The following is a 20,113-nucleotide window of genomic DNA, read 5'->3' on the forward strand; positions in this document are numbered from 1 at the left end:
CGATCTTCACACTTACGACCGTTGCAGCATCCCCGGGGTCACGTGATTGAAATTCAGATGCTTGGCAACTGACTTGTATTTATGACGGTTGCAGTGCCCTGGGGTCATGTGATCCAGCTTTTGTGACCGTCTGACAAGCAAAATCAATGGGGAAAGCCATATTCACTTAATGACCAGGTTACTAGCTTAACAACGGCATGTCTACAGGTGGTCCTTGACTTACAACCATTTGTTTAATGGCAGTTCGGAGTCACAGTGGAGACGAAAAAGGGACTTAGGACCTGTTCTCAAAGTTACAATGATGCAAACACCCCTGCATCATGTGGTTGTGATTTGGGCACTTGGCCACCGGCTTGCCTTTATGACGGAGGCCGTGTCCCGGGGTCTTGTGATCCTGATTTGCAACTTCCAACAAGCAAAATCAACGGGGGAAGTTGGATTCGCTTAAGAGCCGCGGGGTTCACTTAACCATTGCCTGATCTGCTTAAGAATCGCAGTAAACATGGTTGCCAAATCAGGTGTGGTCATGCAATGGATCCTTTTATCACTTAGCGTCACTTGAACTCTGTAACCTCAGCTGTGGTCCTAAGCCAGTGGTGGTGAACCTATGGTATGCGTGTCAGAGGTGGCACTCAGAGCCCTCTCTGTGGGCACACGTGCCTTCATCCCAGCCCTGCCTCCCCCCACGGCCCCCTCCTCACCAGCAGTCCCTCCAGAGGAGAGTCGCCCCCGGGCACGGCCCGCACAGAGCAGCGCAGCCAAGGACATGGCAGCCGGATAGCGGGGACAAGATTCCGACCTTGCACTCCGTCACGCGCAGATGCTGCTGCAGGACATGGGTGGAGGTGTGGTCACCATGGCCACCATGGCGCTGCTGGGCCGCCTGGGCGATCTGTTGCGGCGGCCTGTGGAGGCGGGTGGCCCTGTGGGCAGGCGGGGCCCGGGGTGGCAGGCAGGGCAGGGGCGGGGTGGCTTTTGGGCACTCGGTCTCTAAAAGGTTCGCCATCACTGTCCTAAGCCCTCGACTTATGCTTAACAACCACAGTAAAAATGGTTGTAAAATTTCGATGACAGCCTCGCTTAGCAACCTAATTTCTGCTCTCCATTGTGTATCTCAGAGAAAGTACAAAAGCCTGGGGTTAGAATCTTTTCCCCAGGTGCAAAGAAGGGGCCGTTTTCTGTTCTTTCTCAGAAGCAATTAACTGCTTAGCCATTGGAGAAGCAAGCTATTCTTCCCTTCCAAAGCCGAGATTATTCAGGTATTTAAAATCCACCTATGGGAAAAATGCTTGGTGTGTGGTTCCCTTGGGGAACGGATATGTTTGTTTGCACTGCAATTATTATTATTATTTTCTAAAACGTAACAGACTGCTTTGTAACGGAATCGCTTTCCCAAATGCAGGGATATGCTCCACCAAGTGTGTTACCTGTGGAGAAACCAAAGCCAGATCTCCAATGGGGGCAAAATTCCCTTCTGTGGGAAAATTGCTCTTCATTTTAGGGAACGATAGAGTGAAAAAAATCTACGTGGAAAAAATCAATCTCCGTTTGCTTATGAGGAGACAGAAAAGTCAACTAGGCCTTTAAGCTGTTGCCTTAGAAATTTTAATATCCCACGTTCCAGACCGATGTATTTATTTTTCTAACCGGAAAACCATTTGTTGAAATGGTAGAGGGTTTCCTGCTTGCGCAGGGGGTTGGACTAGAAGATCTCCAAGGTCCCTCCCAACTCTGTTATTCTGTTAATTGTTACTTTCAATTAGCCTAGTCTACCATTTTGCCTTGGTGGGTAAAGTTGGGGTTACTGGATTCTCACTTTATGGCAAACTGTTAGATTAAGCTAAGGCATGATTGACAAAGTAAGAATTGGCATATTGAAGGAGTTAGTATGTATGTGAATCATGGTCTCTTTGCTAAGCCCTAACAGGGTTTGAAAGATGGAGGGCAAGAGAAGAAGGGGACGACAGAGAATGAAGTGGCTGGATGGAGTCACTGAAGCAGGAGGCGTGAGCTTAAGTGGACTCCAGAAGATGGTAGAGGACAGGAAGGCCTGGAGGAACGTTGTCCATGGGGTTGCGGACATGACTTCGCAACTAACAACAACAAACAGGGTTTATTTCTTTGGGACAGAGCTTCTGCCTTGTGTACGTCCAATAATTAAGCTCATCTTTCTTCTTCGTTTGATGTTGTAATTTCTGGCAGAAGAAAATGTCCATCTTTGGGTGGACTTCTCCTAAAATATTTTCACGGATGAGAATATATCTTAGGAGGAGACTCAATGCTTTCTGTTTGGAAAATTCTGGCATTTCCTAATGTGATATTCTGATGTTATGACACAGAAGCCTTCTTCTCTTTTACTGGCTATGAAGTAGCCGGAAGACAAAATTATACTCCAGATATCAACTTTTGGGTGACTGAGACCTTCACTTACAATTAATAGCAGTCAGAGCATATGTGAGGATTTTACTTAGCGCTCTTTGAGCCTGGTTGTTTTTATGCAGATGTTTTGTTACCCAAACTAGGTCACATCATCAGTGCTGGCCAAAGGTTTAGATCAGTGGTGGCGAACCTATGGCACGGGTGCCAGGGGCGGCACTCAGAGCCCTCTCTGTGGGCACGCGCGCCGTCGCCCCAGTCCTAGGCCTTCAGCTGGGTTTTATAAAACCTTTTCGCTTTAGGCCTCCGCCGCCGTGTGCAAAAAAAAAAAGGTTCAATCAATCAGTCAATTTCAACTTCTCGCGGGGGAAAAAAACAGATCTTGCAAAGTTGGAATTGATTGATTGAACTTTTTAGTCCCACCCAGTCAGCTGTTACCACCGCAGCCACGCCCACCCAATGGGCCACGCCCACCCAATGGGCCACGCCCACCCGGCACCTGACGATGCATAAGTGGGTTTTGGATTGCAGTTTGGGCACTCGGTCTCTAAAAGGTTCGCCATCACTGGCTTAGATGTTTTATGAAACATCTGCATAAAAAGATGATCAGGTGGACTGGAGGCTAAAACATATAAGGAACGGTTGCTGGAATTGGGTATGTCTAGTTTAATGAAGAGAAGGATGAGGGGGGACATGATAGCAGTCTTCCAGTATCTCAGGGGCTGCCCCAAAGAAGAGGGAGTCAAGCTGTTCTCCAAAGCGCCTGAAGGCAGGACAAGAAGCAAGGGATGGAAACTAACCAAGGAGAGAAGCAACCTGGAACTAAGGAGAAACTTCCTGACAGTTAGAACAATTAACCAGTGGAACAACCTGCCTCCAGAAGCGGTGAATGCTCCAACACTTTAAGAAGAGACTGGACAGCCATTTGACCGAAATGGTATAAGGTTTCCTGCCTGAGCAGGGGGTTGGACTAGATGACCTTCAAGGTCCCTTCCAACTTTATTATTACTATTATTATTATTGTTGTTGTTGTTGTTGTTATAACAATCAAGTTCAGAGAACACCAAGGACCCCTCAATTCCACCCTGAGCTGCAAATATTCTTTATCAGAACATATGTGGACCTAATATTATCAATGGGTCGCTGCAGAAGTTGGGACTGTTTTTTTTCCTGATCAGTTTAAGGAAACTTTCCAGGAAGGGATTTTTGTGTTGCTGTTATCCGTATCAAGTCAGTTCACACCCTTTGGTGGATCAAGAGAAGGGAAACGGCTCTCCCAAATTTCACAGGGTGAGGATGGTGGTGGTGGTGTGTGTGTGTGTTGAGGATTGCAAAAGAAAGAGATTTGGGGTTATTATGGGTTGGCTGTGGGTTGCCTGGCCCAGGTGTGTATTTATTTATCAAATATTTATTGATTTGCATCCTGCCTTTATTATCTTTACAAATAAGTCAAGGCAGAGAACGTTATCCAACACAACTTCCTCCTCCTGTTGTCCCCACAACGACAACTCTGTGAGGTAGGTTGGGTTGAGAGAGAGAGGGACTGGCCCAAAGTCACCCAGCTGACCGCCCATCTCACCGCTGACTTTGGCAACATCCTAAAACTACGAGAAGAAAACCCTCCCGGAGTCCACTGTTAGCTCCAGAATCCACTAGGCTTTCTCCCATTCTTTATTTCTCAGCAGCCTCTTTTGGATTTTTCCAGAAATGGTCTTGGGCAGGTCTCGAACAAACTCGATCTAATGAACACAGAATGCATTGCATTTAAAAGAAAGAGAGAGAGAGAGAGAAAAAAAAGACTGTCAACCCTTTGAGGTGGTCTAGACAAGAAAACTAGGAGGACTAGCATTACCTATTGTGTGTTTAAGGTTGCATTAACAAAACCTTGCACGTCTCACACTACATCTCTCGTCTCTCGCCTTTATAGTCTACGAAACTTTTGAGATGTTTGCCACACAACATTCTTTCTGTGGACACAGCTGTCTGTTATCTGATCATTGGTTCCTCTTCCTCCTCCTCCTCCTCCTCCTCCTCCTCCTCCTCCTCCTCCTCCTCCACTCCATTCTAGCCCTGATGATGTTACCTAGCTGGGTCATGAAATGTCTCCTGTTGTGTCAAGGACTCACCTTTCTGGGATACTTATATGGAGCTGTAATTTTCTTCACATGTCCTTGCAGCTCCACGCTTAATTTCTCTCTGTCTTGTGATTGGTAGGCAGAAGTTAGGATGATAAAAGCTTTTACCACCTACAGGCAAGTCAGGGTAAAAGAAGATGAATTAGCATGACTTTGTGCAAAGTTAGCTTTCTGGTACTATAGGAATAATGCTTAATAATAATGTGAGTGATAATAATAATGATAATACCAATAGTGATAGTTGCCTTGGGTGCAATCCCCCCCAAAATGAGACCACTGCTTGAACACCATCACAGCATTGACAATATTGCCATCGGTCAATTGCAGAAGGCAGCTTTATAAGGAACGGTCTACATCCAATATCTTTAACATCATTGATTTGCTTATCCCAGTTCTTTAGGAAGGACTCAGTGTATGAATAAAAATGCCAAATCCAGTCTAAACATCTGGCTGTGTGACTAATCATAATGATAATTAAACTTCCATTTGTTCCCTGGAATATTGAGTGTTGTTGTCTACTGATTGTCTACTGATTGGGACTACGAGTCTATCTTGCTTAGCATGACCTATATCAGCGGTTCTCAACCTATGGGTCGGGACCCCATTTGGGGTCGATCGACCATTTCACGGGGGTCGCCAAGCAAGGCTGTCCGCCATTTTTTCCCCCTTTTCCGGTGGGTGCCTTACCTCCCTTGAGCTGGGCCAGCTGGTGGTCGGCCTGCTCCGTCTCTGCCGCTTGCCAGCTACGCCTCGGCCGGTGCAGGGGGCGGAACCACGCATGCGCGGCGCTCCCGGGCAGGGAAAGTCCTCGACTTAAAACGGTTGGGTAGTCCTCGACTTACAACCGGTTTAGTCCTCGACTTACGACTGGTTAAGTCCTCGACTTACGACCGGTTGGGGGTCGCGGCATTAAAAAGGTTGAGAACCACTGACCTACATTAGTTTTCTTCTAGTATCCTCAAGATGTCTCTGACCGCTGCCTTCACCCAGCAAGGAAGGGACATCAGACTAAAAGATTATCACATTAAGATTTAGCATGTTGTTCAAGCTGGCACAATGTGCCTAATGCATTGAACCATGGCTAATACGGTGGATAACAGAATAACAGAATAAACTTTCCTTTCTTCCATACTGTGCTTAGGAACTATGTTGTGCTCTTCTCCTTACAGAAACAAATTTCATAGCATTGTGATTTTTTAAAATGCGAAACAGAATTCGATGAGATCAATGAAAGACTGGTTAATTAGGGCAGAAGAGATACCAATAGATCAGGGTTTGGTCATTTTCAGGACCCTGGAGAGCTCCCCATAGACTAAAATAGTACTGAAGAAGAGAGCTGTTAGAATAGATAGAGATCTTCTAGTCCAGGGGTAGGCAACCTTGGCTCTTTTATGACTCGTGGACTTCAACTCCCAGAATTCCTGAGCCAGCCACGCTGAGGGGAAAGGGAAAGATTTCCAAGCTGAGCCATGCTGGTTCAGGAATTCTGGGAGTTGAAGTCCACGAGTCATAAAAGAGCCAAGGTTGCCTACCCCAGTTCTAGTCCAACTCTCTGCTCAGGCAGGAAACCCTGTACCATTTCAGACAAATGGTTGTCTTAAGAACTTCCAGTGTTGGAACATTCACAACTTCTGGAGGCAATTTGTCCCACTGATTAATTGTTCTCCCTGTCAGGAAATGTCTCCTTAGTTCTAAGTTGCTTCTCTCCTTGATTAGTTTCCATCCATTGCTTCTTTTCCTGCCTTCAGGCACTTTGGAGAATAGCTTGACTCCCTCTTCTTTGGGGCAACTCCTGAGATACTGGAACACTGCTATCATGTCACCGCTAGTCCTTCTTTTCATTAAACTTTCACTAAAGTTATGTTGCTTCATAACTTCCTGCGCTCAGTCAAGCCTTTGGAGAGAACATCTCTACTCCTTCCTAATGTGGACTATGGAATAAAATTACCCTTTCTGAAGCCTTTCCTTGACTGAGGAACAGCAGAAGCTAAGGAAGAATGATCACAAGATCTGAAATCTCAGATTATGGGAGGCTATGGCCTCAGATGAGGAGGCACATAAGGGTGATGAGGGATTCTCAGCAACTGGGTGACCTAGGGTGATCATGTTCTAAACCCTTGTTGGGTTCCTGACTGTGAGGACCTAATACACAGCATTATGGCCACCTCACTGTCAACGCTGCAAATACTGTATATTCTTGCTTTGACAATATGCAGAACTGTCTGGTATTTATATAGTTAAACCAGCAACTGGGAAAGAGGGAGGAGCATAAGGATAGCCCGGGAGAAAGAAACCGAAGTAAATCACATCTTCCAAGTTGATTGGAAGATGTGAACCATGACCCTACAATAAGGGAGTGGGAAATGCTTGGGATGTATATGCGTAACGGAAGAGAAGCCAGACCTAAGCATTTCCACCATGCTGTACTGACGTCTCTGTAACCTTAATAAATGCTTTTAGGAAAAAATATGCCTGAAAGTCCTTTTAAGTGTTTCGTTAATCAGACACATGACACTCACCTCTCCTCTGATGGAATCTGGGCTGCTAACAACAGCTGCTTCAGCTACTGCAGGATGCTTCATCAAAGCTTGCTCCACTTCAAAAGGACCAATGCGGTATCTAAATAGGAAAATACCATAATTCAAGGGAGACTCTTTAGGCTGCAGGCCAAAAACTCCAGTTTGATCTCTGAAGAGTCACTGACCATCAGTAGCCACCCAGATGTTGATAAGCCAAAGCTTAAGAGATACTGGGAGCCACACAGAGAATTAAAATACTTAATTGCTTTCCAAAATTAACACGAAGCATTTGCTTTTGGCAAGTTGAGCATGCACAAAAAGTAGAGAATGGAAACTGGAAGATCACTGAATGAAAAGAGCTAATCTCTACACACCTTGGAGATCTCAAAAATTCTGTTCATTGATGGAAATGTTTTAATAGTGTAAATGGAATTGTTGACCTCATTTCCATGAGTTTTGTTTTTATTATTATTATTAATAATAACAACAACAATAATAATAAAAGTTGGAAGGGACCTTGGAGGTCATCTAGTCCAACCCCTGCTCAGGCAGGAAAGCCTATCCTATTTCAGACAAATGGCTGTCCAGTCCCTTCTTAAAAACTTCCAATGTTGGAGCATTCACAGCTTATGGAGGCAGGTTGTTCCACTGATTAATTGTTCTAACTGTCAGAAAATTCCTCCTTAGTTCTAGGTTGCTTCTCTCTTTGGTTAGTTTCCATCTGTTGCTTCTTGTCCTACCTTCAGGTGCTTTGGAGAATAGCTTGACTCCCTCTTCTTTGTGGCAATCCCTGAACACTGCTATCATGTCCCCCCTTGTCCTTCTCTTCATTAAACCAGACATACCCAATTCCAGCAACTGTTCCTTATATGTTTTAGCCTCCAGTCCCCTAATCCATCATGTTGATGGAATCTCGCTCTCTCTGTGTGTGGTGTGTGTTTGTTTGTGTGTGTATATGTGGCGGGATGGGGATGGTGGTCTGTTATTGTGGTACAGGATTGAGTATCTGGCCTATGAAGGCATCTTGGATTTTGCATTGCCATTGTTGTTGTTAAGCATCTCAGATAGCTTGCAAAGCCTTAGCAAACATCAAAGGTCTACCCAGAAGTCAAGATAATGTCATCTGCTCTTGAAATGAACTGGACGTATCCCTCTTCATCCATGAGTCCTCGGTCTCCAGTGAGGTAGTAGTCCCCACGTTCAGTAGCGCTGGTTTTTTCAGGATCGTCCTAAGGGAAAAGAAACAGGCAATCTACACATTCTTTGCTGGGTGGCTGCAACATTGAGGAAGTCCACACTTGTGAATGTGATCCATCCGTCCATATTGAACTCTCAAGCTTCCTCCTTCCATGATGTATTCAAGATGAACAGTGTATAATATTTATTTGTTATGTATATGTAGGGGTGTGGGTCCATACATATGTTGTGTATAGTATGTTTAGGTGTGTGTCATGTATCTGTTCACTTTGAGAGCGGGCAAGTACATTTCATTTTTGAGGTGTGCCGTTGTGGTCACAGTAAAAAATGACAAAGGTTATCTCATCTCATCTCATCCCATCCCATCCCATCCCATCCCATCCCATCCCATCCCATCCTATCCTATATCCCATCTTCTCTTCTCTTCTCTTCTCTTCTCTTCTCTTCTCTTCTCTTCCCTTCCCTTCCCTTCCCTTCCCTTCCCTTCCCATCCCATCCCATCCCATCTGATCCCATCCCATCCCATCTTCTCTTCTCTTCTCTTCTCTTCTCTTCTCTTCTCTTCTCTTCTCTTCTCTTCTCTTCTCTTCTCTTCTCTTCTCTTCATCTCATCTCATCTCATCTCATCTTATCATATATGTGGAAACCCCATAGGCTCTGCCTGGGCCCTAGCCTCATATTTCAGCTTGCCGAGACCCACAGCATCCCAACCCAGAACGTTCTCAAATCATCTCAGTTCAAGACTCTTTCCCACCCCACTTGTCCTTCACTGGCTAGCAATTATCCAATGAAATCTCCCTCTACTCAACACAAGGTCATTGCCTTGCCCAATATGAACTGGGAATGTTGGGGAACAGAGAAGGACAGAAGCTTCCTTTGAAGCTTCACCCCCGAACATTTCTATCGCTTCTCATGAGGGCTGAGGGACAATGGCTTGTGCTGTCTCCCCGGAGATAAGCTCTTCTACTTCTTGAAATTTGCTCAGTTGTTTGAGGGCTTCCTTCCTTACCACATAAGCACTGAAAAGACCCACAGGCCTTTGCGGCTTGATCTTTACAGCAATGTCTCCTTCTTCTCCAGGGGGAAGGCGATTGGCGTTTTCATCGATGATCTACAAAGAAAGGGAAGCTATCAATGGCCATTCGCGCTTCCCTTTGGACTTTTTTTTTTTATAGGACCTCTTTGGCTAGCAGATTGATTGTAATGTACAATTCGCAGGGTATTGAGTTATGCTATACAAAGGAATTTTTCCACCTTACGATAAGGTAGTTCTCGACGGTCATAAATATGAAGCAGATGTCAAGCGTCTGAATTTTGATGGTGCGAGCATGGGGAATGCTGCAGGGGTGGTGTGAAAAATGGCCACGAGCTCCTTTTTTTCAGTGCCCTTGTCACTGAACGAACTGTTGTAAGTTGAGGACGACCTGTATTGACACTATCCATTACAAAATGGTGGACTTACCTGGAGATCAATGCCAGAAAGAGGCTTTCCAATGAATCCAGGTTTAATTTTCATCCCTTTTCTGGTGCTGCAGAGCAGGGACTGTGAGGACAAATTATAGGAGTGAAATTAAGTTATACTTTTTATAATAATAATAATAATAACAACAACAACAACAACGACAACAATGACAACAACGATGATGATGTTGGAAGGTACCTTGGAGGTCATCTAGTCCAATACCCTGCTCGGGCAGGAAACTCTATACCATTTCAGACAAATGGCTATCCAATCTCTTAAAAACTTCCAATGTTGGAGCATTCACCGCTTCTGGAGGCAGACTGTTCCACTAGTTAATTGTTCTAACTGTCAGGAAGTTTCTCCTTAGTTCTAGGTTGCATCTCTCCATGACTAGTTTCCATCCGCTGCTTCTTGTCCTGCGCTTTGGAGAATAGCTTGACTTCCTCTTCTTTGGGCAGCCCCTGAGATATTGGGACCCTGCTATCATGTCCCCCTTCGTCCTTCTCTTCGTTAAACTAGACATACCCAATTCCAGCAACTGTTCCTTATATGCTTTAGCCTCCAGTCCCCTGATCATCCTTGTTGCTCTTCTCTGCACTCTTTCTAGAATCTCAACATCTTTTTTACATCGTGGTGACCCAAACTGGATGCAGTGTGGACCGCTGAGCAGGACGTTACCAAGTCCATGTTTGAGACCCGAGAGTTGCCCTGGGGCAGGGTTGAGCTTCCTGCCAGGGAAGTGAAAGGAGCCCCCAACTGGGTATCCCCAGGGCAAGGGTGACGTCACTGGCTAATCCTTTCAACCCAGAAGGCCTCAGTGCCTCTGACACAAGTGCACGCATGCACTGATCACATCACATCCTGGCTTTGTGGGTGAAGACAGGGTCTCGGCTGAGTAAGTCTGGAAAAGTTCCATGCCTTTCGTCTTTTGAACCCTTTCCCTCTGAATGCTTATTAAAGACTCAACGGGTTGCAGACTTACACTTTCTGTCTGCCCGTAGGCTTCACGGATATCGCACCCAGTCTGTGCTTTCCACTGTTGCTGCACTTCCAGACTGATTGGCTCTCCGCCACTCGTGCAGGACTCCAGACTCTTGAACTTGTACCTGAACAAAGAGGAGAAGAAAGCAACGTTCTTCAGAAAGGGATCTTCAAAGCTTGGACTACTTGGACTCCAAAATATGAAAAACAGATCGCTGGGATCGATCACGGGTAGTCCTTACAGTTCATTTAGTGACCGTTCGAAAATTGATAAAACATTATGACTAGTGGATTTCAGCTTGCAGAATTCCTGAACTAGCCATGCTGTCTCGGGAACTCTGGGAATTGAAGTCCACCAGTCACATAGAGGCCATCGTTCCCCATCTCTGGGATAATGTGTCCCCATCCTGGTCCTTCTCATCTTCCAAAAGTGTTACAAAATAACACAAAGCACCATAGAAGGGTGTTCTTCTCATGCAAGTTACTTGTACCTGCTAACATTGTGTTGGAGCAGCATCCGAAATATGGTTGGCGTGCCACAAAAACATGTCACCGGATACTTGACAAGAGACTGAATAAAGGAGAGGAAGCAATTTTTAATACCACTGAGTAAGATTTGGCAATTGGCATCGAGAAATACAACGGGTAACTGAGTAATACATAAATAAATAAGCAAATCTTGTAGGGTCCCCCTAGAACAGTGATGGCGAACCTTTTAGAGACCGAGTGCCCAAACTGCAACCCAAAACCCACTTATGCATCGTCGGGTGCTGGGTGGGCGTGGCCCATTGGGTGGGTGTGGCCCATTGGGTGGGCGTGGCTGCAGTGGTAACAGCTGACTGGGTGGGACTAAAAAGTTCAGTCAATCAATTCCAACTTTGCAAGATCTGTTTTTTTCCCCCGCGAGAAGTTGAAATTGACTGATTGATTGAACCTTTTTTTTTGTACACGGCGATGGAGGCGTAAAGCGAAAAGGTTTTATAAAACGCAGCTGAAGGCCTAGGACTGGGGCGACGGCGCGCGTGCCCACAGAGAGGGCTCGGAGTGCCGCCTCTGGCACCCGTGCCATAGGTTCGCCACCACTGCCCTAAAACTTTAATTTAATTTAGATACTAGTGTGCAGTCAATTTACTAGTGTGCAGATAATTTTTTATCTTTTATGACTGTAGGACACCAGAATTACTTTGAGGTAAGATGGGTAGGCAACAAAATTTATAGCCCACCCATCTTACCTCGAAGTAATTCTGGTGTCTTACAATCATAAAAGATAAAAAACTATATAAACTACAAACATAAATGAGTTAATAACTTTGCGACAGCTATGACCTGGATGATTGAGGATCTCCATGAAAGAGGCGATGGGGACATTGAGTGGCTACTGATTCTCAAGTTTGAATTGTAGTGAAGAAAGCAGTAAACTTTTTCAGAAAATTTGGGAGGGAGAATCAGCTGTTGTACGTATCTTTGGGGATTATGACCGTCTGTCTGTACGGGACCTTTCAAATAAAACAATCTGGTTCTTACCTCCAGAACTACTTTGGGATCAAACTGGAGCATACCATGTTGAAATATACATGATCCCTGGCTCCAAGGAGAATAGAAACATCCTACGACAAATTTTATCCAGCCAGGATCAGAAAACCCCCACATAATGTCTGAAGACGTCAGAGCCAGCCATTCTCTGTTGATAAAGAAGCCAAGAGACATTTCGGGGGTGACATTAAGACTCATACTATAGCAGCTGTTGCAGGGGATTATTATTATTATTATTATTATTATTATTATTATTATTATTATTATTATTAGTTGGAAGGGACCTTGGAGGTCATCGAGTCCAACCCCCTGCTCAGGCAGGAACCCTACACCATTTCAGACAAATGGCTGTCCAGTCTCTTCTTAAAAACTTCCAGTGTTGGAGCATCCACCGCTTCTGGAGGCAGGTTGTTCCACTGGTTAATTGTTCTAACTGTCAGGAAGTTTCTCCTTAGTTCTAAGTTGCTTCTCTCCTTGATCAGTTTCCACCCGTTGCTTCTCGTCCTGCCTTCTGGCGCCTTGGAGAATAGCTTGACTCCCTCTTCTTTGTGGCAGCCCCTGAGATATTGGAAGACTGCTATCATGTCCCCCCTCGTCCTTCTCTTTGTTAAACTAGACATCCCCAATTCCAGCAACCGTTCCTTATATGTTTTAGCCTCCAGTCCCCTAATCATCTTTGTTGCTCTTCTCTGTACTCTTTCTAGAGTCTCAGCATGTTGTAACTTTCAACCCATGCAACTTTGAACCAAGGAATAGTTATAAGTCAAGGACCCCCTGTAATCAATCAGTTAATCAATGAAGAAATAGGTAGAGAGGGGTCAAATGCAGGCACATAGAACTACCTTGCAACCTTGTCCAGCCCAAACCCCAAACTGCCGTGGGAATGTTGCACCATTTTGGGGTAGCCCGTGGTCCCACTGGTAAAGTAGATGGTCATTGGGTCAAGGTTCTTCGTCTGAACGGGTTGATGCTGGTCAAAGGCAGCTCTGCAAAACAGAAGCAGGGTGTCAAGCATTGATTTAACAGCTAACCAGCTTATGTAATGTAAGGTGTAAGATGTAATGTAATGATGGGAGTGACTCAGCATGGTCTGTGTCTCTTCAAGAGCCTTGGTATAAAAGGAAGGCTCTGCTGATGTGTTCCCTCTCTCCCGTTTCCTGCTGTAATTGTGGTTTGTTGGATCCTGCTGTATTAGCACGTGTATGTATATTTCTTGCCGTAGCTGTTAAGTAATCACTGCAGTTGTTAAGTTAGTAACACGGACAAGTGAATCTGGCTTCCCCATTGACTTTGCTTGTCAAGGCCACAAAAAGTGATCACATGATGCTGGCACACAGCATAAGTACATGCCAGTTGCCAAGCCTCTGAATTTTGATCATGTGGCCATGAGGATCCTTCAAGGGTTGTAAGTGTCAAAAGTGGTCGTAAGTCACTTTTTTCAGTGCTATTGTAACTTCGGACAATCGCTAAATGAACTGTTGTAAGTCGAGAACTACTTGTACAATATAAAGCTTGTGGGTTTAGATATTACTCGGCAGAAATGCCAGGGTTTTCATCATGCTATATATGATATTTATGGATGGTATCTCTTGGGCCTTGAAGCGTCAGGAAGGATACTCACTGTAGTAGATCATGGAAGTTCAGCCAACCTTCCCTTTTGCTGCTCTTAGAAACCAGGATCCGAGTTTTCAGCCAGCTGCATTCAGCCCCCACGGCATCTACTAAGGGTGCAATAGCCTCATTGGCAACAACGCAGCTGACTTTGGATTGCTGGAGTCTGTATAATATGTCTGGAGCAGTCAAGAGAATAGTAGCTGGAATGAAGACAACACCTGCCAAAGCAGAACAAAGGACTGTGAGAAAAAAGGAAGAGAGAGAAAACGGTCTGCATTTCTCAAGTTTACTACATCGACCCGATAGGAAATAACAATCAGATGAGCCAATTCTACTTTCAGGGGTCCTTGGCACTCTCTGAGCTTGGTGCTTTTCTTTACCTAGTTTGGTAATGAAAGGTCTGCAAGAAAGCCACCGAGTTCAGAGAGCACCAAGGACCCCTCATTTCAACCCTGAGCTGTAAATATTCTCCTTTTGTTCTACTTTGTTGTAAAGCTACGTTAACACAATCTTGTAAATTTCCCCTTGCCTCCTTCAAAGCCTGAGAAACATAGGGTGGGCCTCTTCTGAGCCTTTTGCTCCTCCATTGTGCAGCTTCAGGCTATTAGCTGACCATGCCCTAGGCCTGGGGTAGGCAACCTTGGCTCTTTTATGACTTGTGGACTTCAACTCCCAGAATTCCTGAGCCAGCCACGCTGAGGGGAAAGGGAGAGGTTTCCAAGCTGAGCCATGCTGGCTCAGGAATTCTGGGAGTTGAAGTCCACGAGTCATAAAAGAGCCATGGTTGCCTACCCCTGCCCTAGGCAGCCTCTCTTTGCCCCATCTCCCAAGGTCTTCTCCATATACTATTACAAGATCTTTGGTGCATGAACACTCTTTGGACTGACCTGTTCGGATGCAGGCCAAGCTGATCAGCCACCACTCGGGGACCCTTGGAAGTATAATGAGGAGCCGATCTTCCTTGCGTAGGTTACAGGCCTCCGAGAGCACGTTGGCAGCTTTCCTAGATAAGTAGCTCATCTCCTCAAAGGTCCATTGTACCTCTTCACCATTCCCTTTAACCCACCAGAGGGCTGGATTAGAAGGCTTCTTCCCCTCCTGGCGGACAATTTAGAAGAAATGATATCAATAAAGGGGAATATTTGTGGCTCGGGATTGACATGAGGGGTCCTTGGTGCTCTCTGAGCTTGCTTGTTTTCTTGCAGACGTTTCATGAGCCTAACTAGGTAACAGCATCAGTGTTAGAAGGGAGTTGGGATTGCGGGGAGGAGGAGGGGGAGGGGGAGGGGGAGGAGGACAATGATTCTGGGATCCTTGGTGCTCTTGACAAGGAAAGTCAATGGGGGAAGCCAGATTCGCTTAACGACTGCATGATTCACTTAACAACTATGGCAAGGAAAGTTGCAAAATCTAGCACAACTAACTTAACAACTGCCTTGTGTAGCAATGGAAATTCTAGCCCAGGTGTCTTCAAACTTGGCAACTTTAAGACTTGTGGACTTCAACTCCCAGAATTCCTCAGCCAGCCAGGGCTGTAGTCCCTTGCGAATGGTAATCACGTGACCCCGGGATGCTACCACTGTTGTAAATACATGCAAATCTTGATCATGTAACCCTAGGGATGCTACAACATTGCCAGTGCAAGAAACCGTTGTAAATCCCACTGTGATTTCAAACGGTTGCTAAATAAATGGTTGTAAGCCAAAGTCTACCTGTATGATGATTAAATTAACAGCCTGAATTAACCAAGATGAATTGCCAGAGTCACCTGTCAAGCGGATTTCTTTCTCTATATACCACCAGAGAATTAATGGAAATTCTAGGGAAATTCTCAAGAAATGTCATGCTATCTTAAGATAAGATAACCTTTAGATAAGATAACCTTTATTGTCATTTTTTTTTTTACTGTGGGCGCAATGGCACACATCAAAAATGAAATTTAGTTGCCCGCTCTCAAAGTAAAACACATACATGACACACACCTTTTCTCGTTGACTCCATTTATCAAGAACATCACTTGCAAAATTAAAATATTCTGGCACGTCTCTATCTTGAGGCTCAGTATCTGGGGTAGCCAGAGATGAAAACCCATGAGGGGTCTGAGTGTTGAACCTACACGGGAACGTAGGAACACGGGCAGACTGGAACCCAGAAAGTCTGGAGCGAAACTTCATAGCACCAGCCATGGGTAATGTCTCCGTCTAGGTAAAATAAAAAGGGAGTAAGTTGAGGGAGCTAGCTGTGATGAGGGATAAAGAAGGAAGCCAACGAGTTTGTAGGCTCCATGCTGCCTAATGGGCAAGCAAAATTTTATTTTTATAGCCTTCGGTCCTAGGCTACAATAGTAGAGATGACCTTGATAGACCTTGGTAGATCTTCATAACCGTGAAGATACTTTAATAAAGTTGGAAGGGACTTGGAGGTCATCTAGTCCAACCCCCTGCTCAGGCAGGAAACCCTATACCATTCCAGACAAATGGCTGTCCAGTCTCTTCTTAAAAACTTCCAGTGTTGGAGCATTCCCCGTTTCTGGAGGCAGGTTGTTCCACTGGTTAATTGTTCTAACTGTCAGGAAGTTTCTCCTTAGTTCTAGGTTGCTTCTCTCCTTGATTAGTTTTCATCCGTTGCTTCTTGTTCTGCCTTCAGGCGCTTTGGAGAATAGCTTGACTTCCTCTTCTTTGGGGCAGTCCCTGAGAGATTGGAAGACTACTATCATGTCCCCCCTCATCCTTCTCTTCATTAAACTAGACATCCCCAATTCCAGCAGCCGTTCCTTATATGCTTTAGCCTCCAGTCCCCTAATCATCTTTGTTGCTTTTCTTTGTGCTCTTTCTAGATTCTCAACATCTTTTTTACATCGTGGTGACCAAAACTGGATGCAGTATTCCAAGTGTGGCCTTACCAAGGCATTGTACTGAAAAATGTTGGGATGTGTCTACATCTACACTTGAGAGAAGTGGAAGGAAAAAGAAGACAAGGATAACCAACAGTAGGGTGAATGGATTCAGATATAATGGTGATGAGTTTATCGTTGAAAGAACAGATTAGGAGATCATGATGGGAAACAACCTATCTAGATGGCTGCTAAGAATCAACAATTAGTGGCACGTAGTCAATCAATCCAAAAATTAATATGAGAGGTCCTTCTCTAGAGAAATAATTTTTTAAAGCATAGTTTAACTTATATCTGCTGGCATGTAGCAACAATTATGCATTAAATCTCAAAATACTTGGGAAACGTAGCCATTAAACCCACAATTTCTGTCTTCTACCTTGTGATCATCTTCAACAAGATATATGTTCTATGTATATTTGGATGGATTATTTCATATTTTCACCCTTAGACACATGCATCTAGGCCAAATCACATTAATCTCTCTCAGATGCTGACTTTAAAAAAAACCAACCTTCTCAATCTGGAGTTTGCAAATATTTTCAGACTATATGAATTTTAAAAAAAGAATATATACCTGTGCAGATGATTTAAAGGCCTCCTCATTAGAAAGTGAGTTCCCCAAAAGAAATGCACCTGAAAAAATTGGATGTTTTAATACTTAAGAGATAAATTATTGTTGAAGTTAATGTTTAACTTTGAATCAGAACATCATGTTGTGCAGGTTAAAGGTGGTTACATTTTCCCGAACTATTTTGTAATTAAATGTTAATCTTAGACTATGTCACTCATGTGAAAAATTTCTTTTCCTTTCTGCAGGCTGTGTCAATCAAAAGATGTCAAGATTTTTATTCTCCGCCTCCTCAATCTTCCTACCAACATCTCCAAAAGCGTGTTTTAATATTTGAAGTGATGGGATGGACAGAGCATTTTTTCCATCCAACCCCACAAAAATAAATATTTTAAAACAAAGATGATTAGGGGACTGGAGGCTAAAGCATATAAGGAACGGTTGCTGGAATTGGGTATGTCTAGTCTAATGAAGAGAAGGACGAGGGGGGACAGGATAGCAGTGTTCCAGTATCTCAGGGGCTGCCCCAAAGAAGAGGGAGTCAAGCTATTCTCCAAAGCGCCTGAAGGCAGGACAAGAAGCAACGGATGGAAACTGATCAAGGAGAGAAGCATCCTAGAACTAAGGAGAAACTTCCTGACAGTGAGAACAATTAGCCAGTGGAACAACCTGCCTCCAGAAGCGGTGAATGCTCCAACACTGGAAGTTTTTAAGAAGAGACTGGACAGCCATTTGTCTGACATGGTATATATTTCCTGCCTGAGCAGGGGGTTGGACCAGATGACCTCCAAGATCCCTTCCAACTTTATTAATTATTATTATTATTATTATTATTATTATTATTACTATTATTATTATTATTATTATTATTATTATAAAATGATAATTAAAAAAATCATATGAACTTTGGCAAGATAGGAAGAGTATTGATCCCACTGAACTTTGGAGAAGTTGAAAAAGACCACAGACAATCCCCCATTTACGACCACAGTTGGACCCAAAATTTCTGTTGCTACGTGAAACATTTGTTAAATGAATTTTGCCCCATTTTACGAATTTTCTTGCCGCAGTTGTTAAATGAATCACTGCAGTTATTACATTAACTAAATCTGGCTTCCCCATTGACTGCTTGTAAGATGGTCGCAAAAGGGGATCACACGATCCTGGGACACTGCAACCGTCAAAAATACGAGTCAGTTGCCAAGCATTCGAATTTTGGTCACATGCTGAAAGGGTCGTAAGTGTGAAAAATGGTTGTAGGTTACTTTTTCGGTGCCGTTGTAACTTTGAACGGTCAGTAAATGATCTGTTTTAAGTCGAGGACTACCTGTATTCACTCACTACTTACATCTCTCGTTTAGGTGGAGGCTTAGCCGTCATCGGAAAGTTAAATTGCTTGTTCACCATTTGAGTTGAGCTTTATTGCAGTTGTAGACCGTTATCAAGCAATGAAGACGCCTCAAAAAAAAAAGAGGACACATCATTCGGGATATCTCCTATTCGTGATGGTGGCGTACAAATTGTGATAAACCTTAACTGAAATTGACTCGGGATGTAGTAGAAAGAAACTAGGATCAAATCAGCGTCCCCTTGCTTTTCCTGACATGTTTTTCAAGCGGGAAACTTTGCATCTCATGAATATTCCAGGCTTAGCGTCGTATTAGCTTGATGAACACCTTATATGAGTCACCAGCCTCTTGCCCCCCCCCCCGATTGATCACGCTGCGGAACGAGAAATCAGACGGTCTTAAACAGTGCCGGAGTTGATTACTTACCTTTCAAACAAGCTCTAGGCCAGTGGTTCTCAACCTGTGGGTCGGGACCCCATTTGGGGTCGATCGACCATTTCATGGGGGTCGCCAAGCAAGGCTGTCCGGCATTTTTTTTGTCCGCCATTTTTTTTGTCTGCCATTTTCCCCCCTTTTCCAGCGGGTGCCTTACCTCCCTTGGGCTGGGCCAGCTGGTGGTCGGCCTGCTCCGTCTCTGCCGCTTGGCAGCTACGCCTCGGCCGGCGCAGGGGGCGGAACCACGCATGCGCGGCGCTCCCGGGCAGGGAAAGTCCTTGACTTACGACCGGTTGGGTAGTCCTCGACTTACGACTGGTTTAGTCCTCGACTTATGACCGGTTGGGGTCGCGGCATTAAAAAGGTTGAGAACCACTGATCTAGGCCAATTCTGAGAGAAGAGGGTCCCTTTAAACTCGTTCACTCCAGACCCCATAAAATTTATATAACCGAAGAGTCATGCAAGGAGCAAAAAGGAAGTGGAAACGGGATCTCCATATTGCAATTCTGTGTTGCAATTCTTGCCCTTTGGTTTTCGTCGAACCATTCATTCCATTGTACAAACCGTATTGGTTAAATAATAGCTCCTAAACTCAATTAATTTAGGACCAAGATAGGATGGGCACCTTCTTTGGAAAGCTGGAATGGGGCCAGAAAAAAATGTGAAGAAATGCAGTGAATGCAGTGAATGCTTTAAATCAGGGTGGACAATCTTGGTTTTCTCCTCTCTATGGTTGAATGCCCTAGGGCAGGGGTAGGCAACCTTGGCTCTTTTATGACTGGTGGACTTCAACTCCCAGAATTCCTGAGCCAGCCATGCTGAGGGAAAAGAGAGAGGTTTCCAAGTTGAGCCATGCTGGCTCAGGAATTCTGGGAGTTGAAGTCCACGAATCATAAAAGAGCCAAGGTTGTCTACCCCTGGCCTATAAGAATGCGGCTGTTTTGTTTAGTGACCACGATACAACTTGTATTGTTGTACTATATTCATTTAGTCCTCCCAAACTCCATGAAAAAAATTATAATTAGTGGAGGTCCTCAACTTACAACA

At 44.5% G+C, this 20,113-nt stretch overlaps 1 protein-coding gene across 1 annotated transcript; it reads right to left on the reverse strand.

The window, feature by feature from the left end:
- Nucleotides 1-4,028: 4,028 nt before the first annotated feature.
- On the reverse strand, nucleotides 4,029-15,862 carry LOC107297102 (acyl-coenzyme A synthetase ACSM4, mitochondrial-like). Its single transcript, XM_015826461.1, has 13 exons — nucleotides 15,800-15,862; nucleotides 14,705-14,915; nucleotides 13,825-14,035; nucleotides 13,046-13,189; nucleotides 12,195-12,351; nucleotides 11,162-11,241; nucleotides 10,672-10,795; nucleotides 9,690-9,770; nucleotides 9,237-9,338; nucleotides 8,132-8,259; nucleotides 7,031-7,130; nucleotides 4,503-4,622; nucleotides 4,029-4,115 (listed from the first exon to the last, which is right to left on the reverse strand). Exons 2-13 carry the CDS (start codon nucleotides 14,835-14,837, stop codon nucleotides 4,029-4,031), a joined length of 1,467 nt encoding a protein of 488 aa, XP_015681947.1. The 5' UTR covers nucleotides 14,838-14,915; nucleotides 15,800-15,862.
- Nucleotides 15,863-20,113: the final 4,251 nt, after the last annotated feature.

The sequence above is a fragment of the Protobothrops mucrosquamatus genome, unplaced genomic scaffold (genome assembly GCF_001527695.2).
Source record: "Protobothrops mucrosquamatus isolate PMUCROS unplaced genomic scaffold, P.Mucros_1.0 scaffold_209, whole genome shotgun sequence".
NCBI classification, from domain to species: Eukaryota; Metazoa; Chordata; class Lepidosauria; order Squamata; family Viperidae; genus Protobothrops; species Protobothrops mucrosquamatus.